This window comes from Sorex fumeus, unplaced genomic scaffold (genome assembly GCF_029834395.1).
Source record: "Sorex fumeus unplaced genomic scaffold, SorFum_2.1 ptg000122l, whole genome shotgun sequence".
NCBI classification, from domain to species: Eukaryota; Metazoa; Chordata; class Mammalia; order Eulipotyphla; family Soricidae; genus Sorex; species Sorex fumeus.
Genome location: NW_026606179.1, coordinates 10,942,071 through 10,964,167, shown reverse-complemented (window position 1 = coordinate 10,964,167; position 22,097 = coordinate 10,942,071). Strand labels below are relative to the sequence as shown.

General features: G+C 60.2%; 3 protein-coding genes across 5 annotated transcripts; 1 reads left to right on the top strand and 2 right to left on the bottom strand.

Annotated features, from left to right (window-relative positions):
• Window positions 1–241: 241 nt before the first annotated feature.
• Window positions 242–7,980, bottom strand: AKT1S1 (AKT1 substrate 1). 3 transcript variants are annotated; one of them, XM_056136239.1, is made up of 5 exons: window positions 7,881–7,980; window positions 4,025–4,404; window positions 2,789–2,866; window positions 2,548–2,717; window positions 242–1,274 (listed from the first exon to the last, which is right to left on the bottom strand). In XM_056136239.1, the coding sequence occupies exons 2-5, from the start codon at window positions 4,395–4,397 to the stop codon at window positions 1,128–1,130; spliced, it is 768 nt and encodes a 255-aa protein (XP_055992214.1). In that variant the 5' UTR covers window positions 4,398–4,404; window positions 7,881–7,980; the 3' UTR covers window positions 242–1,127. The 3 variants fall into 3 exon arrangements, with proteins under 3 accessions (XP_055992214.1, XP_055992212.1, XP_055992213.1); XM_056136237.1 differs by lacking the exon at window positions 7,881–7,980 and adding an exon at window positions 7,130–7,238; XM_056136238.1 differs by lacking the exon at window positions 7,881–7,980 and adding an exon at window positions 7,130–7,238 and having other exon boundaries at window positions 242–1,271.
• Window positions 7,845–17,270, top strand: TBC1D17 (TBC1 domain family member 17). Its single transcript, XM_056136235.1, has 18 exons — window positions 7,845–7,934; window positions 8,234–8,368; window positions 8,767–8,865; window positions 9,018–9,092; window positions 9,675–9,798; window positions 10,300–10,507; window positions 11,045–11,156; window positions 11,281–11,439; window positions 11,698–11,826; window positions 11,913–12,016; window positions 12,738–12,832; window positions 12,906–13,022; window positions 13,098–13,198; window positions 13,956–14,055; window positions 15,871–15,968; window positions 16,049–16,165; window positions 16,518–16,604; window positions 16,676–17,270. Exons 2-18 carry the CDS (start codon window positions 8,348–8,350, stop codon window positions 16,874–16,876), a joined length of 1,947 nt encoding a protein of 648 aa, XP_055992210.1. The 5' UTR covers window positions 7,845–7,934; window positions 8,234–8,347; the 3' UTR covers window positions 16,877–17,270.
• A 234-nt stretch (window positions 17,271–17,504) lies between these two features.
• Window positions 17,505–21,775, bottom strand: IL4I1 (interleukin 4 induced 1). The gene is made up of 8 exons (XM_056135562.1): window positions 21,710–21,775; window positions 21,066–21,100; window positions 20,739–20,940; window positions 20,270–20,382; window positions 19,762–19,963; window positions 19,054–19,122; window positions 18,518–18,654; window positions 17,505–18,324 (listed from the first exon to the last, which is right to left on the bottom strand). Exons 1-8 carry the CDS (start codon window positions 21,773–21,775, stop codon window positions 17,505–17,507), a joined length of 1,644 nt encoding a protein of 547 aa, XP_055991537.1.
• Window positions 21,776–22,097: the final 322 nt, after the last annotated feature.

The following is a 22,097-nucleotide window of genomic DNA, read 5'->3' as shown; positions in this document are numbered from 1 at the left end:
GTTACGTGGCTTTCTTTCCTAGTGACAAGATGAATTCTCTAGTGATCATCCTGATTCCAACACACACACACACCCCGACGACTGACTCCACAGTCACATAGGACTCTATACCAGAGAAGGTTCTACTTCGCACCCCCTCTAAAACCCGAGCAGTATTTCCAACTTCTGGCTCTGCACTGAGAAACCAATGAGACCGTGCGCCGCAGGAAGTTCGTTGAGTGAAGACCCCAACACAACTCACTCCTTTATCAGAGGTAAAACTCTTTAATCTCCGTGAGCCCCTCCCAACTCTAGGCTCCCACCAACCACTCTCTCCCGCGCCAGGGCCAGAGAGTGAGAGAGCCCTTGACCCCACCTTGGGTGGACGAGAGCCCTGTAAGGCACCTGTACGGTAGAACAAGAGAGGAGCAGGAGCTGGTACCGTCCTGATGCGAGGACGGTCTTCGATTGGCAGGCTTTTCTGGGATGGAACCAATGAGAGGGGTCAAGGATGGACCGAGCCATCCCTGGGGGGCCAAAGGGCAAATTATCAGGACCGGGTCCAAATATACGACCGCAGCCCCAGTAGTGTACAGAAACGTAATCTTAAGGCCACAGGCCAATCCTGGGAATACGAGAAGGGTTTGGCCACGCCCCAGGGGGCGGGAACCAACCAGGCGGGAGCGCTCGGGGCTGATGGTGAGTCTCAGAGATTGGTTAAGCCCTTTGGTTCGAGCCAATCGGATGAGGCGGTCGCCCAATCTCTGAGCGGAAGTGGCGGCCCACTGCCCAATCCCGGAGCTGGGCTGCTCTCCCGTGGCAGCCAATGCCGTGCTAGCAAAAGTCCTTGTCGCTAGGCAGAACGGGACGCAGCTGACCCAGTGAAGGTTTAGAACTCGCCGCGCCCTGCGGAAGGCCAGTCCCTGCATGAAGACGCTGTCGCTGGTCCGGGTGATCGGCGACAGGCCCAGTCGGGGAACCGTTAGGCTCGCTCGCTCGTGGGGGATGTAAAAACAGCAGGGACTGAGGGCACGGGGACACGCGGGAAGCCGGCCGCGGGCCGGGCTCGGATTGGCGGGCCCCGGGGGCGCGGCGGGGGTGGGGTGCGGATCGGGCCGGGCCAGGCAGAGCACCCGCCCGGAGGGGCCTCAGTATTTCCGCTTCAGCTTCTGGAAGTCGCTGGTGTTGAGCCGCGGGCGCGGCAGGTCCCCGAACAGCTGCGTGTCTTCGGCCTCTCGCAGCACCAGCGCGCGCATGCTCGCCGCGATACGGTCCAGGTCCGGCGAGGAGGGCTGCTGGGGCAATGATACGTCACGGGGTCATCGCACTGCACCCACCCCACGGTCGGCGCCCCACACTTGTCCCGGACGCCCTCTGCCCTGGCCACCTCCTCTCGAAAGCCCTCCAGTCCTCGACTCTCCCCTTCTTTGTCTGACAGCCCTTGAGTGCCTTCTCTCACCGCACTTAGTGATCAAAGGTGTCCTAGTGTCAGAACAGGGGACCACGATGGGCAGCCGTGATGGCTCAAAAAAGGTGATCTGGGGGCTGCAGTAGATCCAGTTTGGATCCCCGGTACCCCACAGGATTCCCAAACACCACCAGGAGTAATTTCTGAGCATCGCTGGGTATGGCCCCCAAAATAAAACAAACAAAAAGCAGAAAAAAAAAATAAAAAAGCAGCCTCTCAGATACACGGTATGTGGTGCAGCACCAGAAGGATGGCCACCACCTGTGACTGCTCCCAGGGGCATGCTCCTGCTGCTCCATGTCAGCACCTCACCCAGCAGAATGTCGAATCCACCAACAGAAGCTGGAGCAGCCCAAGGCCTGCATCCTGATGAGCCCCTGCCCAGGGATTGAGCAGGACTCCCAAGTGCCCTGGATACCATAGGCCTCTGGGCTTTCTTGTCACCCTGAGCTTCTCACAAGGAAACCGCATCTCAGCCCTTGTCCCCCTCAGTGGGTGAGCACACACTAGGATGCTGAGTGCCTCAGTGTCCTCATTGCTTCAGGGAGCTTGAGTGACAGACTCAAGGAAGCCCAAGAAATCCACATAGAGGATCATGTGACAAGAAGAGAAGTGGGGAGAGGAAAAAAGGGGGGGGGGCAGAGCAAAGTACAGCAGATTGGGCACTTGCTTTGCAAGTGACTGACCCAGGATTGATTCTCGGCATCCCATATGGTTCTCTGAATCTGCCAGGAGTGATTCCTGATTGCAGAGCCAGGAGTAAGCCCTGAGCATCACTGCATGTGGTCCTCAAACAAATATTAAAAAAAAAAAAGGATCTGAGACTGGGACAAATTCTAGTTTGGGCCGGAGATATGTGGGGCCCAGTTAGATAGCAACATGACCCCTAGGAGCTGTTTCCCATCTGGAGAGGATGCCTCTGGCCCCGACAGGGCTGAGACCCTGACAGAGCTGAAGCTGCAGGGTTAAAACCTGCCTAGGGAGGTGGGCCAGGGGTGAATTTGGCGAAACCCGGTATGCAGGCCTGAGGGCTTCCTGAAGGAGGTGGCTGTGTATCCTTCCCTGCCCTCCTGCTTTCTCGCCATCTGCCTGCCCCTCACCGGCTCATTCTCCTCATCTGATGACCGTGCTTCTGTCCTCTTCTCCTTGAAGGCCCAGACGGGCACGGACACGGGCAGGGACTTGGCATACTGCTGGGTAGGTAGGGTTGCGGCCGGGGGCACTGAGCAGGCTGCGGGACCGGCGGGCGCCTCCTCACTCAGGCTACCATCTGAGAGAGAGGGCGGCTGTGAGTGCTGTGTGGTGGTGCCCATGGGGGCAGGGATGGCCATAGGCACTCACCATCCGTGCTCTCGGGGTCTGAGTCGCAGAAGGGTGGCAGGTCCTGCAGGGTGGCGTCCTCGTCCATCACAAAGAGCCCTGGGAGGATGTGAGAAGCCAGTGGGATCCCGGCTGTGCTCTGGCTCCTGCTCCAGCCCTGGGCCCTGCTCTTGACCTGCTGGGATCATCTGCTGGGTCACAAATGCCCTCAGCAGGCAGGAAGGAGCACAGCGCCCGTCCCTTATGCTCTTTGGGTCAGAGAAGGGCAGTGTAACCCTGGGTGAGTTGGGACACGCTGGGGCTGTGGTGCCAACCGTTCAGTCCTGGTTGGAGTCCCAACACCACAAAGGGACCCCTCAGCACCACCAGGGGGCTCTCCTGAGCACAGAGCCAGGAATGCCCCCTGGAGCAGCACTGGGTGTGGCCCCAAACCTACAAAGACAAACACCTGAGATCTGTGAGATCTGTTTGGCAGGAGCCGAGGGGATGAGGGGATGGTTCAAAGGGCTGGAGTTCATGGCTGGCATGCAGGAGGCCAGACCCCCAAACAACAGGCCCAGACTCGCCCCTCAGCACACTGGGTGTAGCTCTAAAACAAAAACACAAACACGGACAACAGAAAAATCCAATGAAAGAGCCAGGGATGAGTTGGACCTGTCTGACAATGGGCATAGGCTGCAGAGAGAAATGAGGTGGTTAAGAAGTTAACTTGGCCTATCAGCTGGGTTTGAACCACCTGGGTTTGAGCCACCTGGCTCTGGGGCCTGTGCCCGCTGCCCACCCCCCCACCAAGTTGACTCCAGCAAGTGAGAAAGCCAGACTGGTCCCAACTATCAAGACTGACCAAGTCCTACTTATTAAGCCTGCTTGAAAACTCCTACTTACTCCTCAAAGCCCTAAGGTTCCAGGCCCATATGAGGAAGCATCAACCCCCAGACCAGACACCTCCCTACCCTGACCACCCCAGCCCTCCACTGTACTCTGCAGCCCTGATTCCTCTTGAATTGCATCTTTGTTCTTCCAGGTGTCAGGCTCTGACTCCTGAGAAGCCAGAAGAACCACTGCCCCCAACACCCTCAGCCGGACTAAGAGTCCCTCATGAAAGCACCTGAGTAGCATTCGTGAACACAGAGTGGGACCCCAGAAACTGTGGAAGGAAGCTGAGGCTCAGAGGGAACAAGAAACTTGCTAAGGTCACACAGCAACTCTCCGCAAGGCCCTGGGGCCAGCGCAGCACAGCCCAGCTCTGCCCCTCACCTCCATTGTCGCTGGTGCCCAGCCGCTCCCCAGAGGTCTCTGTCTCAGTCGCCTCCTCCTCCACGTCATCGTCCTTGGGCAGGGCTGGCCGGGGTGGGCTGTGGGCAGGGCTGGGCAACTCTGGTGGCGGTGGGGGGCCGGGGGGCCTCGCGGCAGTGGCCACCCGGTGAGCCTGGGCGATGTCGTGGAGGCAGTGGCGGGCAGCTTCTGCCAGGGCCCCGCGCCCGTGGGCAGCATAGGCGCAGGGCCCTGGCCGGGGCGGTGGCGGGGGCGCGGCCGTCAGCAGCACCAGCTCCGTGCCCGTCCGTGCCCTGAAGCGCTCGGCGGCCCCCACCACCGCCTCCCACAGCTCCTCGGGGCGCCCCGACGCCATCCGAGCCCTGTGGGGGAGAGGAGAGGGGTTGAGGGCTGGCACCTGCTCTGCCCACCTGCCCCTTGCCTCCTGCTGGCTGCAGGCGCCACTCCCTGCCACCTGTCCTCCTTGGCCCGGCCACTCCCCATCACCCCCACAGCCCACTGCTTCCCCAGAGACAGACACCTTGGGGGCTCGTCCTGCCCCCTCTGCCCCTGGGGAGCCAGCAGCAACTTGAACAGCGTCTCCGGCAGCTGGAGGGAGAGGAGTGTAGGAGGCCCCCAGAGAGCTCAGAGAGGAAGCCATAGTCATTCTGAGCAGGACATGGTGCCCCCAGATCTGTCCCCGACCAAAAAATAAATAACAGTGAATTTAACTCTTCTGAGCAAGCTGATGTTGATTCCGAGCCCAAACGCTGACTTCTGGGGAACTACTCCCAGGGGCACTAGGGGGTCCACGAGGTGCCCGGGATGGGACTCCAGGCCTCACATGGGCCAGAGAACCTCCAGATGGCCCCTCCCAAAAAAGACCCCAAAGATCCGGAAGTGGGGGGTTGTGGCATCTGGCCCTGTCCACCGCTGTCCTAGGCACCTGGCTTGTCCTCCTGCCCCCGGTGTTCCTGGGGGTGCCAGCAGCTCCTCTAACCAAGGCGGCACAGTATCTGAAAGCCCCCCACTCCGGTGGTCTTGCCGGGGAGGGTGGTCCCAGTCCACCCCAAGCTGACCGCCTCACCCTGCAGACGCTAAGTAGCACCGCTCACAGCTCTGCACCTGGACCCCAGCCAGCTCCGTGATCCAATCCGCCCAGCTCACTCTGGAGCTAGGCTTAAATCCCCAGCTCCTGATACAGATCAAATGCCTGGCCTGGGCCTTCGGCGCCCTGGGCTACCTACATCCCAGCCCAGGTCATGGGAGCAATGGCCCAGGCTTGTCCCCCCCCACCCCGAGCCCCGCCCCTCCATAGGGAGATGCCCCAGGGGCTGTGCCTGATCTCCAATCTGCTGTGTGACCTTGGGTCACTCACTTGCCCTCTCTGTTCCTCATGCTCTTTCCCCTGAAAGGAGATTAGAATGGCTAAAGCAGAGCTGCCTCAGGGAGGTAGCAGGCCCCTCATCAACGGGGGGTTTCAAGCTGTGTCTGGTTCCTGGTAAGAGAGGCCGGATTTGTTTGTGAAAGCCTTGGGTAACTCAGGAGACAGCCCAGCATTTGCACGCTCTATGTAGAGACTCACACCGACTAAGTCCTGGCCATCTGCACTGTGACCACACCAGTCCCCATGGCAAGCGCCAATCACCCACTTTCTCACTGAGAAGCACTGGGTTTTGATGGGGCTGGGGGACCTTGTGGGGGCAGACTGGGAGATGCCACTGTTCTGGGGGAGTTCTGTGGCCGCCTTGCCCAGGTCTGGAGTGCAGAGGAGCAGAGATGGGGGAGTCTGCATGGGGTAAGGCACTGGCCTCATGCACTGCCCATCCCAGCCCAGTCCCCAGCACCACACAGGGTCCCCCCAGCCCTGTCACGAAAGCACAGAGCTGGGGGTAAACTGGCCCCCCCAACAAAACCAGTTGTTTGCCTGTTCACAGGTTCCCTCCATTGCTGCTCAGGTCACCCCCATGTCGTGGAGAGGGAAACAGAAGCTCAAAGCCAGGAAATGACTGCTCCAAGGACACAAGGGACCCCACAGCCAGGGGTGCTCACTTCCGGGGGAGGGGGGAGGCGGTCACCAGGATTCAGCTATCTCCAGCGACAATCAGTCACAAGGCTAGAATGGGTGACACTGGATTTTAAGGTGTTCAACCATCAAAGCAGAAGCTGGGCAAAATGGCAGTGGTGGCTCTCACAGGCCTCTAATAGGGCCTGGGTTTGGGGCCATCCTAAGCTCAAATGTCAAATGCTGGCTGGCAGGCTGGGAGCTGGGGCTCTGAGGTACTGGGTCAGAATACGGGGGGCAGGCATGTTGGGTGGTTTCCTGCCCCTAGGGCTCTCTGGCCTCGGTGACCCAACCTGAAGACTCCATAGTGAAGACCTGGGGTGTCTCTGGCTCCTTTAGCAGTACAAGAGGCCCTGCCCTAACCAAGGCAGAGAGCCTGAGGATCGCCCTGACCACATGGGAGAGATAGGCAGGGGAGCCTTGATCCTCGCAAGAGCGGGGAGACGCTGCAGGCCTCTCAGGATAAGATGAACAATGCCAGGCTCCCCCCAGGTATAGAGGCTAGTGCCCGGTGCATGCCCTGACAACCACCTGTCAAAGAGCAAAGCGCCCCCTGCCTGTAGGCCGGTGCAACCCCGGGCAAGCTGCACGATGGGGGTCTGTTTCAATGGCTCCGGGACCCCCAGCCCCATGCACACCTCGTCCAAGACTTCTGCAAAGATTCAAGGCTCCAAGAAGAAAACAGGAAATCCCGCCCAGACGGGGGCCAGGGCCGGAAGTCCCGCCTTTACACGGGGTTGGGGGCGCCCCGAGGGCCCCCGAGCAAATCTCCGACCCTGTGGACGTGGTCCACGGCCAAGGTAAGGATGTCAGTGGGTCTGGAGGCCTGAGGGTCAAGCTGTCTAGGCTCTGCCTTCGCTCAGACACGACAGTTCCCGCGGAGAACCCCTTTCCAGCGTTCAGCGCGGGGTTGCCGCACAATTGTGCCCACAGATCTATTCAGGACACTGCCCTCCCGATAATGGCTAGCCCTTCCAGCGCCCCTCTTCCCTCCACGGCCAAATTCTCCCCACACCGCGCTTCACAACGCCGCCTCCACTCACGTGCCCGTAGCCAGCATGGCCGGCCGGGTGCCGTCGCCGCCCTCAAGTGACATGGCGGCGCCTGACGTCACGTCCGCGCGGTCGGCCCACCTCCACTAGGCAAGCTCCGCCCCCTACCCCGAGCGCCCGGGATCTAGATGGCGGCTACGGGAACTTCCTCCCCATGGTAGTGGGCCAATGGCGAGGGGCCAACGGGCGCCCACAAGAAAGATGGTGAAGAAAAGGTTTCAACCTGTTCGGACTTAAGCTTAAATCATTTAAATTTGCCCCCAAGTAATATGGCAGCCCGCATTCAGGACACAGTGAATAAAGACACGGCAGACACGGCACCTGACGTCCCTCATCCATAGTCTCTTTCGCATAGTTAAGGAAAGAAATGTCCTTTAGCGCCCTGCGGCCAAACTGGTATGAATTTCTCATAATGCATATGGCCCTCCCTCCAACCTTGTCCCCTTCAGCACCGTGACGGGCAAAGATTAAATATGGCAGCCTTCGGGCCGGAGCAATAGTACAGCGGGTAGGGCGTTTGCCTTGCACGCGGCCGACCCGTGTCGATCCCCGACATCCGAGCACCGCCAGGAGTAAGCCCAAGCAAGCCCGGGTGTGACCTAAAGTGACCAAAAAAAAAAAAAAAAAGCAGCCTTTCTTCTTGGGTTTGCCAATTGGACCGCTTTCTCTGCACGTGACTCAGTGAGTTGGTCTGGCACTGTTTCTTTCCTGGGGACACCGAGGCCCTCAGGTGTCCTCTCACCTTTTCCTCTATCTGTGTGTCTTCCAAGAGCTCGCTGGCGCGCCCCGCAGAAGAGTAAGTTTGCCCCTTATTAACATGGCCGCCATAGGCCGGCCTTCGCTGTGCCCTCGAGAAAAATGGCATCTCTTTAGCTTCGCTGCCAGAGGGAGGGAGGAGCGACCTGAAGAATGGGGGGGGTTGAACTTGTGGGCCCCGCCCCCTTGTTTACGGCTCGGCCCGCCGGGACGCACTGCGCCTGCGCGCGCTCGCCCGCCCGCCGGCTCCGCCTTTATCGCGTCGCGGCGTGACAGATTCTCGTGGTTCAAGTTCACCCACCCTATCCTGAAAAATGGTCACACCCACTGCCGCGCTAGCACTGCGGGGGACGCTACCACTGCCGCGAATCGAGGAGTTTCTTCTTCCCGGATGTGACAACATGTTGACCCGGAAAAGGAGGACGCTGGGGAATTGGGTCCTCGGCCGCGGCTATGGAGGGAGCCGGCTACAGGGTAAGCTTCGGGGACACATTCTTTTGCCTTTCTCTGAGCGAGATGGTCCCCCTCCTCTGGCTAGATTTTCTTTTAGCCCGTGCCGGGCTCTGGGATCCCGGGGAGCCTTAGAAAACACACCATGGCATGATTACTGCGCTGTCACTCTCCTTCGTGGTTCTTGGGAAAAGGTCTGGACTTCAGGCCCCGCCCCCGGGCGGCTGAGACGCTCCCTTGGGCCCCGCCCCCTTGCAGTGTCAACTGACCCCTCGTTTCTTCGTTCCTTCTCCCCAGTCCCGGGACTCCCGGCGGAGAGTTTACTTCGATCCGCCTGCCCCGCCCCTTGTTGTGGTCCCGCCCCTGGCCCGCGCCCATTGGCTCCCTCCGGGGCCCCGCCTCTCACCGCTTTCTCTTGGCAGGTTGTGTTCGAGAAGGTGGGCGTGTACCTCCACACTAGTGCCAAGAAGCATCAGGACCCCGACTCCCTCATCGCTGGGGTCATTCGTGTGGTGGAGAAGGTAGGCCAGGAGGACGCAGCATCAGGAGGCTGGAGATGGACGGTGGGATGGGGGCTGGGCTGGGGACATGCGAATGCGTGCGAGTTTCCAGCTGAAGCTCTGGCTGGGGGTTTGTGTATAGGAGTGCCCTTCTGACACCCACCTCTCCCCAGGACAATGACGTCCTCCTCCACTGGGCCCCTGTGGAGGAGGCCGGTGACTCCAGCCAGATCTTCTTCTCCAAGAAGGTAGGATACACCCTTACATGCGCCTCCCAGGTCAGAAAGCAGGCAGGCCTTGTTCTTGGGATATGCCCTGGTTGGGATCTCGGGCTGTCACTCTGTCAGCAGTGGGGATGGAGGTGCCCACTCCGGAAAGAAGCCAGATATCTGGAAGGCAGCCTCCTCGACCCACCACAGCCTACTTGGCCCACCACCTGACTTTGGGTGCTCTGGCAGGGTGCAGGGCACAGCTCAGCCTGTGGAGATGGGATTCCCAAACTTGCCCATGAGTGCACCAGGGGATCTGGAGTTCCCTCGGCGTGGCTGTGGTGGGCAGAGAGGGAAGAGGGGGTAACAGGGCCCCCCTCCCCCACAGGCCCCACATTGCCCTGTGACTTCTAGCGCTTCTGGTGGTCATGGTTGGTGCTGACTGGCCCTGAGCTCCAGAGGTGGCCCAGGATAATGGAGCCTCAGCCAGTTTTGTGCCTGCACTGTGCCTCAGTTTTTCTCTTTTGAATTCAATAAGGCTTTGTTCCAGGGAGGCCTTTGGGCTCCAAGCTAGCAGCTGGAGCTGCAGCCCCTCATTCTTCTCTCCTTTCTTTCCTGCAGGACCCAAATGGGGGTGATTCCTGCCCACCTGAGGAGGAGCCCACCTTTGACCCTGGCTACGAGCCTGACTGGGCCGTCATCAGCACTGTACGCCCCAGGTCCCGCAGCACCAATCCCACGAGAGGTAAGACTGGGGGCAGGGCTCGGAGATGCCCCTCACCCCAGGCTTCCGGCCACTCTCATTTGCTGCCCAAGTCAAGATGGCCCTGACCTTCCAGTCCCAGAGTTACATGAGGACACAGCTATCGCCAGCTGGGGTGCAGGCACATGGCTCCAGACCTGGTGCGCAACAGTGGATTGGCCTGCAGGAAGGGGTGGTCTCCAAGCTCGCATCTCTGGGACCAGGAGGGCCCCACAGGCCTTGGACAAGTCGGTGCTGCCCTGGAGCTGACAGGGGTCTGGGGTGGGACTGAGCCGAGCAGGCGTAGGGGTCCTAGAGTGAGGCCTGTGGTCCCAGCTTGAGGGGTCTTGGTGAGACTTTGGAGCGTGTGCAGGGACCCCACTAGCTCCTCCCACTTTCGTTGGTTGTGTTGGCCAGCCGGTGGGGGTGACCCAGTGAGGTTCCCAGGGCCTCGCATTCAGGGTGTCCTGGCCGCCCCCCATTCTGCACCATCTTTCTTCCCAGGTGCAGAGCCCAACCCTCCGCGGGACTCCTGGGCCTTCTCGGTGAGCCTGGGGGAGCTCAAGTCCATCCGCCGCTCCAGGCCGGGTCTAGGCTGGGCCTACCTGGTGCTGGTGACCCAGGCTGGGGGCTCCCTCCCAGCCCTCCACTTCCACCGCGGCGGCACCCGCGATCTGCTCCGCGTGCTCAACCGCTACCTGCTGCTTGCCAAGTGAGTCCTCACCTTCCACAACAGCTGCCTGCCAGGCTTTGAGGAAGCCCAGGGCAGACCGACCCAGAGGCTCTGCCAACCATAGGGCAGAGCACATGGATTCCAGGCTTCTCCTATTCCTGGGGTATCTGAGAAACCAGCTATTCCCTCTCCATGCACCTCATTGAGGGGGCCTGCGGGGCTCCCAACTGTCTGTGCTTAGCAGTCACCGGGGAGGGAAAGGACCCCCACTTTCCTGCAGTCTCCCAGAGCTCTTGGTGGTTCATCCCTTGGCTAAGGGAATGAGGAACCCCCTCCCCCTCTTGGCTATCCCGAGTCCCAGGCCACCCCAGGGTTTGGCTGTGTCCCCAGCATGCCTGGAACGCCTGTCTTGCTGATGCATAATCTTGAGTTTGAATGCTCTGCATCCCATGTGCGCCCAGCACAGTCCCGACAGCCTGGCTGGCTGTGCTCCCGGGTGCCCTGAAGATAAACAAGGCTTCTGGGCTGGGAAGGTGGCAGGTTGGGGGGCTACTCAGCGAAGCCCCTCGGCCCCAGTTCCCCGCAGGACTCCCGCCTCTACCTCGTCTTCCCGCACGACTCCTCAGCACTCTCCAGCTCCTTCCACCAGCTGCAGCTCTTTGACCTGGACAGCTCCAATGTGGTGTCGGTGAGCTGAGCGGCGGCGAAGGGGGGTCGGAGGTGGAGGGGGTGACAGAGGCCTGGGGAGGTGTGTGTCGTTGGGCATCAGTACATGCTGCAAGGGGAGCCCTGACACCTGGCTGTGCCCACAGCGCTTCTTCCAGGACCCCTACTCCACCACTTTCAGCAGCTTCTCCCGTGTGACCAACTTCTTTCGGGGCGCCCTGCAGCCACACCCCGAGGGGGCCTCACCAGACCTTCCTCCACCCCCTGATGACGAGCCAGAGCCCGGCTTTGAGGTCATTTCCTGTGTGAGTATGGGTGGTCCGAGTTCTGCTCTTTGGCTGCTCTCCCTGGACCAGTAACTGCATTTCCGCATCTCAGTTCTTCTTGGAAAGTGGGGTCACCTCCAAATTTTTCGAGTATTCGTCTCCTTTGTTATTCAGAGTTCTTCCTCGGGAGGGGGACACTTGCTTGGGACCCCCTGAGGATACACTTGACTGCTCTCAAGTTGTTGGTGGAGCCAGGTGCGCCCCGGGGTCCCTGGGCTCACTCGCCTACCCTTGCAGGTGGAGCTGGGCCCGAGGCCAACTGTGGTGAGGGCATCTCCTGTCACCGAGGAGGAGTGGGCCCGTCATGTGGGCACTGAAGGCCGCCTACAGCAGATCCCTGAGTTGAAAGCTCGCATCTTCTCGGGGGTAAGGTGCTGAGGACAGGCGGGATGGGGGGCGCTGGCAGTGGCCTGCACGTGACCCCTCTGAGCTGCCTGCTCCGCTACCCCCAGGGTCTGAGCCCCAGTCTGAGACGCGAGGCCTGGAAGTTTCTCCTGGGTTACCTCAGCTGGGAAGGTTCCACCGAGGAGCACAAGGCCCATGTGCATAAGAAAACGTGAGTCGCTTTCCCCTGGCACACACAATCTGCGGGAACTTCCCACGGTCCCAAAGCTGCACCTGCAGGCCTGTGCCCACATGGGAGGCACCAACTTTTTTTTTTTTGCTTTTTGCTCTTTGGGTCATACCCGGCGATGCACAGGGGTTACTCCTGGCTCATGCACTCAGGAATTATTCCTGGCGGTGCTCGGGGGACCATATGGGATGCTGGAATTGAACCCAGGTCAGCTGCGTGCAAGGCAAACGCCCTACCTGCTGTGCTATCGCTCCAGCCCCAGCTCCCGACTCTTGACCTCCATGAGGGCCTCTGGCCTTCCTCCTGGTCTGGGCGGAGCTGCTGCCCAGGTTAGGTGAGACGTTCCACCAGAGCCCATGGAGGCTGCGTTCCAGAGACATCTGGGGGCCACAAATAGTACAGTACAGTGGGGACAGTGCTTGCCTTGCACATGGCCGACCTGGGTTCAGTCTCTGGCATCCCATAGAGTCCTCTGAGCACAGCCAGGAATAATTCCTGAGCATAGAGCCAGGAATCAACCCTGAGTACTGCCGGATGTGATCCAAAACCACCAAGAAGGACCCTTAGGTGCGGGGACAGGAATGAGTAGCTGCTCTGATTCTGTCTGTTAACTGCAAGGGACAGTGCTGGGGCTCCTGGAGGAGCCTGGGGGTGGCTGGGGTCCCTGGAGCTGTGCCCCACCTCTGGCTCTCCCGCCCTGCAGAGACGAGTATTTCCGCATGAAGCTACAGTGGAAATCCGTGAGCCCCGAGCAGGAGCGGAGAAACTCCCTGCTGCATGGCTACCGGAGCCTCATTGGTGCGTGGCGGGGTGGGTGGGGGCGGCGGGCTGCTGGGTGTGCAGCTGAGGGGCTCATGGCCTGTCCCCGCAGAGCGAGATGTGAGCCGCACGGACCGGAACAACAAATTCTACGAGGGGCCCGAGAACCCGGGGCTTGGCCTGCTGCACGACATCCTGCTCACCTACTGCATGTACCACTTCGACCTGGGTGCGCCTGCGGCTGTCCGGGCGCTGGGAGGGCATTGAGCGCCCGGGCTGGGGGCTAACCCTGTGTCCCCCGCAGGTTACGTCCAGGGCATGAGTGACCTCCTCTCCCCTATCCTCTTCGTCACTCAGAATGAGGTGGACGCGTTCTGGTGTTTCTGTGGCTTCATGGAGCTGGTGGTGAGGCAGGCGTGCGTGCGTGCGTGCGTGCGTGCGTGCATGTGTGTGTAAGTCCCGGGGTGAGCTCAGGATGTGTGTGTATAGGATGAGTTCCAGATTGTATGTGTATGTTTGTGGGTGTGGGGGTAAGTACTGGGATATATGTGTATGGGGTGAGAGTCCTGGTGTGTATGTATGGGGGTGAATCCCAGGGTGTGTGTATATGTATGTGTGTGTATGTGTGTATGTATGGGGGGGAATCCCGGTGTGTGTTTGTGTGTGTTGGAGAGTCCCGGGTGTGTGTGTTCCAGTATGTGTGTATGGGGGTGAGTCCCAGGGTGTGTATATGTATGTTATGTGTGTGTATGTATGGGGGGAGTCCCAGGGTGTGTGTTTGTGTGTGTGGTAGAGTCCCAGGTATGTGTGTCCCAGTGTGTGTGTGGGGGGGGTGAGTCCTAGGGTGTGTGTATATGTGTATATGTGTATGTATGGGGGGAGTCCTGGGGTGTGTGTTTGTGTGTGTAGTAGAGTTCAGTGTATGTGATTATGGGGGTGAGTCCCATGTATATGTGTGTGTGGCGGGGGGTGATACCCATCTTGTGTGTGTCCCAGCATGTGTACAGGAGTGAGTTTGCATGTGTATGTGTGTGTATGTATAGTGTATGTATGGAGTCCCAGGTGTGTGTCCCAGTGTGTGTGTGTGTGTCTCCCCCTCTGGGGCCACTTCCTAGGAGGGGTTCTGGCTCCAAGCAGCCTTGCCCTTACCCCCACCCCGCAGCACGGGAACTTCGAGGAGAGCCAGGAGACCATGAAGCGGCAACTCGGGCAGCTCCTGCTGCTGCTGCGGGTGCTGGACCCGCTGCTCTGCGACTTCTTGGGTATGGTCAGTGGGTGGGTGGGGCAGGGTCCACCAATGGGGGGGGTTGGGGTTGACTGGTGGGCAGTGCACCCCTGGCTGTGTAGTTGCACTGGCGCTGGCATCTGGACCACTAATGTGTCCAGGTATTTGGCCGTAGTCCAAACAAGAGAAATGCCCCCGCAGGACTTAGATTCCCAAGGTTCCGTGTAAAAGTAGAAGTGTGTTTGGAGCAAACCTCCACTAGTGCGGGCTTGGGAAACCCCCTCTCCCACCTCCCCGCCCCTGTTGCGGGCTGCAGGGGGTGGTGCATTCATGCATCCCTCCTATGCAGATAAACTGGCTTTGGACTTATGCTGCTTTGCTGGGCTCCAGGGGCTGGGATGGCGATCTTCAGACTTTAAATTTGGTCTTTATTACTATTTAATATAAAAACTGCAGGGGACTGCAGAGATCGTTCTGGGGTTAAGGTACAAACCTGCATGTAACTGACCTGGCACTATGTATGTTCCCCAAGTACCAACAGGGGTTACTCCTGGGCACAGAGTCAGGAACAGCCCCTGAGCACGATTGAATGTGACCCAGGGTCGACTCCCCCCAAATTGCGGGGAGGCCAGAGAGCTAGCACAGGAGTGCCTGCAGTTGGTTATGGCGTGCCGGCCCAGGCTCAATTCTGATGTTACACGTGGTCCCCGAGCACTATGAGGATTGACCCCTGAGCCAGATCCAGGTAGAATCCCTAAGAACTGCCAGGTATAGCCCAAAACAAACTCAAAAAAGATTAGAATGCAGAGAATGTAGATAGCAGTGTTTTTTAAAGTTTGGGGCCAGAGATCAAATCCAGAGCCACATCCATGCAAAGCAGACTTCCTCCCACTAGCTCCAGTTCCTGCCCTTAGGGTGAACTAAAAGGAAGGGCAGGAGGTGGAGCCCCAGTCCATCATTCCTTTTATCAAATCCAAGGAGTGAAACCGTATCTGGGCAGTACCAGAGCAGCACCTCTGTGAGGGGCTGGGGAGAGGGCAAAGGACTGGAGCACATACTTTGCAGCAGAGCCCTGGGTTTGGGGTCTGATCCCTGATCCCATGGGGAAGTGTTCCCCCCACCGGCACCTCACTGGGGGTAGCTGAGTGGGATGTGGTCCCAAATCCCAATTAAGAACTTTAAAAGGGGCTGGAGCGATAGTACAGCGGATAGTTTGTCTTGCACTCAGCCGATCCGGGTTCGATTCCCAGCATCCCATATGGTTCTCCGAGCACCACTAGGAGTAATTCCTGAGTGCAGAGTCAGGAGTAGCCCCTGTGCATCGCTGGGTGTGACCCAAAAAGCAAAAAAAAAAAAAAAAAAGCAAACTTTAAAAGATACTTACCCCTTGGGTCAGAGAGGTAGATATGGATCTACCTCAGCCACCTAGTTCCCAGCCTGGAATCCTGAGCACATCCCCCCATGGCTACCCTGCAGATGTGGAGGATGTTGATCCCTTGAGGGGTGGGGAAATCGCCTGAGTGCAGGCTAGTCCTGTGCTTGGTCCCAGCACACACTACCCCCTGCACCCCAGGGAACCTCAGTGGATGCATTTCTCCCATCAATCACTGCCTTGCCTAGGGTGCTTCCCTGGTGGTGTTCTCCCCGCACCCCTTTACAAGAGGGTGGGATATGCCCAGGCTGGTCTCACTCGGGGGCCTGAGCCTTGGTCGCTTCTTCACTGGGCTGTGGCCAGCCTGCAGCCAGGTAACTACTCTCTGTCTCCCCACGGGAACAAAGAGCCCCTCTGGGGAGGGGGCTGGTTTGGAGCCTGGACTTAGCAGCCCGCACTTGCACCCCTGTCCACCTATAGACTCCCAGGACTCTGGCTCACTCTGTTTCTGCTTCCGGTGGCTGCTCATCTGGTTCAAGAGGGAATTCCCTTTCCTGGATGTCCTTCGCCTGTGGGAGGTGGGCCAGTCAGCCTGGCGGGGAGGTGGGGAGGTAGGCACCAGAGGCTGAGTGGTGACGCTTACCTCTGGCACCTGAAGGTGCTGTGGACCGGGCTCCCTGGGCCCAATCTACACCTGCTGGTGGCCTGCGCAATCCTGGACATGGAGCGGGACACCCTCATGCTCTCTGGCTTCGGCTCCAATGAGATCCTCAAGGTGAGCCCCGACTGCCTCCAGCTCACCTTGCGCGGGGCTCACCTGCAGGGGCGGTCCACAGCCCAGCACCTCGAGGTTCCCCCTTGTTAAAGTGGGGAGGTGGGAGCACCTGGGCTGGGAACGTGGTGTCCTGCTTACTTCCTACTGGGCCAGCCTGACTCCCAGCGTGGTGCTCCCTGAGCGTGTAGTCTGTGCCTGTGCAGGGCTTCCTCACCACCGTTTTAGAACTGGGCAGCGGCCGAGAATTGCCTAGTGCTCCAGAGCACCCTGTCTGCCCCCGGATTGAGTGGCACAGGGGCGGTGGTGGCGCCTATGTGCCTAAGCAGAGGGGCCTGACCGCCCACTCCCGCAGCACATCAATGAGTTGACCATGAAGCTGAGCGTGGAGGACGTGCTGACCCGGGCGGAGGCCTTGTACCGGCAGCTGACAGCATGCCCGGTGAGTACCCACCCGTGCGCCCTGCCCCCACCGTGCCGTCTCTGACCGCGCTCACTGACGCTGCCCTCCAGGAGCTGCCCCACAACGTGCAGGAGATCCTGGGGCTGGCACCCCCCGAGGAAGCCCGCAGCTCCTCACCGCCGGCCTCCCCTCTACCGCTGTCACCCACTCGGGCCCCTCCAGCCCCACCGCCCTCCACAGACCCGGCCCCACAACCCGACAGCAGCCTTGAGATCCTGCCTGAGGAGGATGACGACGGCGCGGTCCCTTAATGCCGCGCAGCCACAGCCGGCTCGCACAGGCACTTTATCTGCCAGACTGCACCCCTGACGGCGGGGCGCCCCACCTTAACGACCTCGGGGTCGAGGGTTTCTCCACGCTGGTGGCTGGGAGAGGCTGTCACATGTGCTGGGACCTCGACGGGGAGGCGGGGGGATGTGAGGGTGGCTGGTGGCCCCGAGCTGACCCAGCCTGGCTCAACCCTGATCTGGCCAGTGAGTCTGAGTCCAAAGAGGAGGTTTGCGTGTGTGTGTGTGTGTGTGTGTGTGTGTGAGTGTGTGTGAAGGCGCTTGTGGAGTCCCCGACACCTTCATCTGCCCAGCTTGGGAGCAACGAGGATGGGGTGCATTGCTGTTTGGGGGAAGTATCCGGACAAAAGCCAGATAAATGGGCTGTTTGTGAGCAGAATAAACTCATGTCCAACCGACCCTGGGTCCTGCGCCCATCACTCTGCAGAGCCCGTTTGCAAAGTAGGGGAGCTGCTTTGGGGGTGAGGCGGGGGAGGGGTCGCGGCTGATGGCTCCGCCCCCACTCGGCAGCGAGGGAGTGGACAGGAGCACACACGCTTTCCAAAGGCTTTAATATGAGGTCCCTGGGAGCGGCCGGCTGGGTTCTGTTTCCTCAGTGCCCCCCCCCACTGCCATGCTGCTGCCGCACCTTGTCCTGCCCGGGCACCGCATGGCCCCGCTTCTGTCTGTTGATGGCCACTGCGGCCCGCAGCGCTGACTTCACGGCCGTTTCCACCCAACCATGCGGGTAGGCCGTGTGCTCGCCGGCGAAGTAGATGCGGCTGTAGGGGGAGAACCAGCTGGGCTCCTGGCTTATGGGCCAGAGCCCCGGCGGCTGCACCACGAAGCCGCCCTGGCTGTGTGGGTCGTCGGCCCAGCGCTTGACCACGCCAGTGCCATCCCAGAACTGGTAGACGACGGATCCGTGTAGCATCGCCAAATCATTGAGTGCCAAGCGCAGCGCTGCCTGCACGCTCAGGCCGGCGAATGGGGCCACGGCGTCGGACCACGTGTACGAGGCCAGCAGCAGCGCGCCCTCGCCCGGTGCTGGGTAGAAGATGATGCGCGATGGGCGGTCCGTGTTGGAGTGGCCACCCCGGATGTGCTCCTTATTCCAGAAGGGCTGGGTGAAGCTCAGGTACACCTTGGTGGCCGGCACGTAGTGCAGCGCGCGCAGCGCCTCCTGATGCTTAAGTGGCAGGGGTGGCTTGAAGGTCATGCGCTGAAGCGCCGGCCCACTGACCGTCAGCACCACCGCATCGGCAGCCATGACCTTCTGGTGCTGGGACCGAGTGTCGTCCCTGATGTGCACATGCACTTCCTTTGTTGTCTGCGTTATCCCAACGACCGGCGAGTGCAGCAGCACCAAACCCGATAGCGAGTTGTGCAGCGCACGTGGCAACAGGTCCCACCCGCCCACGATGCGGAGGTACCTGCGGACAGCGAACGGGAAGCAACTGCAGGGGCGTCCCGCCCCTCCGGGCTGCGGGCTGCCCCACAGGTCTGGCCAGTTCCCATTTGCTCCCCTTCCCTCTAAGCTCCGACCCTCGGCCCATCCCAGGTCCCAACTGCTCCCCACCACTCCAAGTCCCGTCCCATACTGGCACGGCCCCCCAGGCCCCTCACCGGAGCTGGTCGCTGAGGCAGCTGTGGGCCCGCAGGGCCTCGGAGAAGCTGAGATAGAAGAAGCCGTCCTTGGACATCACATCACCCAGGAGCCGCACGGCGGGCTGGCTTATATTCCCCTCCCCAAGAAGGTATCCCTGGGGGATGCGGAGGTCCCAGATCAGGACTCTGTCCAGGAGAACCTATGTCATGGAGTTCTCTTTCCTTGTCGAGTATAGTCCCCAGGACCCGGACGCACTACCACCTCCTGCTTCTCCCCTCCATCTCTCCCCTACCCCCCTACCTTTTTGCTTGATTTGGCCACACCCGGCAAGGGCTCAGAGCTTACTCCTGGCTCTGTGCTCAGGGGACCATATGGAGTTCTGGGGATCAAATTCCGGGCAGGTGCCCTATCCACTGTACTATCCTCTACCCCCATGGTTCTTGAGACAAATGAGGGCAGTAAGAGGGCATGGGAGGGGACAGGGAAGCATTGGCAAGGCTTTGATCCCCACAGGCATCCTCAACCTTAGCCAGTGAATTCGTACCCCACTCACCAGGAGCGTGAGTTTGTCAAACTTCTTCATTGCCCTTTTGCACCCCATGGTTTTGACATCTCTGATGGCCTGGGGAGCAGCAAGCAGAGAGCACTAAGCTGGGGGGCCAGGCCTGCAGTCAAACATCCCCACAATGCTGGCCAACCTTCACTCTTGGCTTCCCGCAGCCCAAAGGTCCCTACTATGGAAGGCTGCGCCCCCTGCAGTCTTCTGCTCCCCTGCCTGGCTGGCCCTCAGTCCTCCTCGGGTGCTGGGGCACCACTGCCCCAGCTGCTCTCCTCTGCCTCCACCTGCTTTGCTGTCAATCTCATGTCCTCCTCGGACCACAGCTTCTCATCCTGTCACCTTGTGGCTGGGGAGTGACCCAAAGTTGTGCCCTCATTCCCTCAGCCCCACCCACTCACCGCTCAGTGATGAGGGGGTGCTGTGAGTGGAGGGGTGGGGCAGAGAGAAGACAGACAGTGAGTGAGGATTGTGCTGGGTGGTGGGGAGACCAGTAGGTTTCAGGGTTCATGTTGCTCTTGGGGACTGAACAGTCTGAGTCTCAGGAGCTGGATTTATACCAGCCTGTGAATCTACGCAGAAGTCAAAAGTGTAGACGGCGAGGTGGGCTGGGCCGGAGAGGGCTGAGAAGCCGCCAGAGGCTGCAGATGTTGGGGGGCGGGGGCACTAGTAGGCAGGGCTGAGGGAGGGAACACCCGGCCCCACCTTGCTAAGCGCCATCTGGTAGATCTCCTCCGGTGAGTGGCCTTGCTCCCGAGCCCGCAACTTATAGCCCAGTCTCTCAGGCATCTTGTCCACCACAAAGTTGCGCAGTTTCACCTCCCGCACCTCCGTCCATGCGTTCTCGTCATACTGCATGAACTTGGTGAGGTTGAGGCCCAGATTCCGGCACAGCTGGTGCAGGATTCTGTGCAAAGAGGGTGGGCGGGTCAGAGGCCTGGAGCTTGGAGCTGGGGACAGGGCTGGATTGGGGCGGCTGGGCACTGAGCCAGACACTGAAAAACTGGCAGCATTAGGAGCTGCCAGCAGAGGAAAGTCCTGTGGCCTGGGACAGACATGACCCGGCAGGGAAACGAAGGTGAGCCTGGGGGTGGGATGGGGTTACGCGTGGACACTGCAGGGCTTTGTGGGGGCCAGGTCAGACTGCTGTGCCGCAGGGCTGGAGTCCGGTGTAGGATGGGTGAGGGCAGGGGCCCCTAGGGTCAGCTCTCACCTGTGTGAGGTGGGCATGCGCATGGCACCCAGCTCCCCAATCCAGCCTGTCTTCTTATCCCGATAGGTTAAGATGCGGCCCCCGATCCTACTGTCTGCCTCTAGGACAATGACCTGAGGGCGGGGGGAGGAGTGTCAAACAGGACTCCTCCCACTGGTGCCATCTATCCGAGACTCCCCACCCACCCGAGTGGGAGTGCTGCAGGCCAGGCGACTTGCACACAGGACGTCTAGCCAGATCTGCGGGGAACTTTCCTGCTCAGGAAAAGGGTTTTTCCCAGCCGAACCTCTCAGACTAGCCCATTCATTCTTGCCTCGGGGATCACTTCCTCTTGGGAAGAGTCCCCAACTCCCCCACTCCAAGGCCCCCCCAACCCTCCAGGTGAGTGCGGGAGTGGGGGGTGCCAAAGATCTCTCAACTCCCAGTTCCCTCACCCCAGCACCCACGGGACACCCGTCTCCCACCTCACCTTGTGGCCGGCATCACCAAGCACCTTGGCAGCCACCAGCCCGGCCACACCAGCACCCACCACGATCACCCTCTGTGGCGTCCTGGTTCGGTTGAGGCCCAAGGTCATGACCTTGAGCAGCCATTCATAGTCAGGGTCCTGCATGCACTTCTCAAAGGGATCCCGGCTGTGGGGGGCCTTCCAGTCCAGGGAGGAGACCAGGCTGAGGATGGGGACCAGGGAGAGGAGGTGCCAGGCTGGGAGTCGGGGGGAGGATCAGTGGGTGGGTGGCCTCATGCAGGAAAGTTTCCAGCTCCCCACCCAGCGTCCCTTCCTCTGTCAACTTACCCAAGCGGGCCATGACTCGGAGCAGGAGGCAGTGTCTGGGGTGGAGGGGAGGCAAGAGCCACTGTGATGGGGGGGTCGAGTCCTGGGCCTGCCCCAGCCCTAACCCCTTGGGCCATGGCTCCCTCTGACCCTGATCTGCTCGCCTCCCTCCCACCTCTCCTCCCAGCTCTCCAACGAGCAGCCACTTGCCTTCAGCACCTCTGCCAGCTCCCTTTCTCTCCCCTCCTTGGCCCATTTCCCCCTCCTCCTGCCTACCTGGCTCTGGAGACCAACACTCTCTCTACTCCCCACCTTTTAAAGAGCCCCAGTCTGCCCCGGTCCTTTTGCAACCCACACTGGGGGAAGTGAAACCGCACTTCATCACGGGTGAGACGAAGCTGGAGGGGGCGGCTGATGGGGCAGGGTGTGTTGAGGGTACACAATGGTCTGTTTTTTCCCTTCTTGCCCCTAATAGTTATGGGGCTGCTGGGTGCCGGAACCAAGGGTGGGCGGCTGCCCATCCAAGCAGGGAAGAGGGGGTGCTGCTCAACTCCGGGCTGCATGCTTCCTGTGGCCCTCAAGTGTTGTCTCCTCTCCCCCTCCATGAGACGCAGCAGGAAGGTTCTCGGAACAGAACCAGCTGGCTACAGGAGGGGGCTTTGGGCCTGGAAGAGGTCCTGGGAGGGGCCCAGGACATTCTCGGCCTTCCCCAGCCCTGCAGTCAGAATCATGGCGGCATGACCCCAGAGAACTGAGGGGTGACACCTCAGAGACAAGGCTTTTTGTTTCTGGGCCAGACGGTGGTGGTGTTCAGGGCTATGGGGTGTTGGGGATGGAGGGTAGGTCAGAGACATGGTTTGTAAGATGACGTGGCCCCAGAGACATTCTGCCACCACAGCTGCAGGGGGCCACAGGAACTTAGGGAGAACTTTAGCTAAGGAAATCTGCCGGGGTTCCCGGAATCTGGGACTTTCTCTCCGGTTGGGGAAGAGGCAGCCAGAGGGCGGGCGAACATTCCTTGCAGCAGGCTGGGAAGTCCCCGATGGAGTTCAA

Excerpts from the sequence above, each read along its gene's own strand:
- AKT1S1 (XM_056136237.1), bottom strand. The coding sequence starts at position 7,182 with ATGTCACTTGAGGGCGGCGACGGCACCCGGCCGGCCATGCTGGCTACG. Across the intron at positions 4,405-7,129 it reads GCCATGCTGGCTACGGGCAC|GGCTCGGATGGCGTCGGGGC; the intron begins GTGAGTGGAGGC and ends TCTCCCCCACAG. Across the intron at positions 2,718-2,788 it reads AGACCCCGAGAGCACGGATG|ATGGTAGCCTGAGTGAGGAG; the intron begins GTGAGTGCCTAT and ends CCTCTCTCTCAG.
- TBC1D17 (XM_056136235.1), top strand. The coding sequence starts at position 8,348 with ATGGAGGGAGCCGGCTACAGG. Across the intron at positions 11,440-11,697 it reads GCTTTGAGGTCATTTCCTGT|GTGGAGCTGGGCCCGAGGCC; the intron begins GTGAGTATGGGT and ends CTACCCTTGCAG. Across the intron at positions 14,056-15,870 it reads GCTGCTCTGCGACTTCTTGG|ACTCCCAGGACTCTGGCTCA; the intron begins GTATGGTCAGTG and ends GTCCACCTATAG.
- IL4I1 (XM_056135562.1), bottom strand. The coding sequence starts at position 21,775 with ATGATTCTGACTGCAGGGCTGGGGAAGGCCGAGAATGTCCTGGGCCCC. Across the intron at positions 19,123-19,761 it reads ACCAGATGGCGCTTAGCAAG|GCCATCAGAGATGTCAAAAC; the intron begins GTGGGGCCGGGT and ends GCTGCTCCCCAG. Across the intron at positions 18,655-19,053 it reads TTGACAAACTCACGCTCCTG|GGATACCTTCTTGGGGAGGG; the intron begins GTGAGTGGGGTA and ends CGCATCCCCCAG.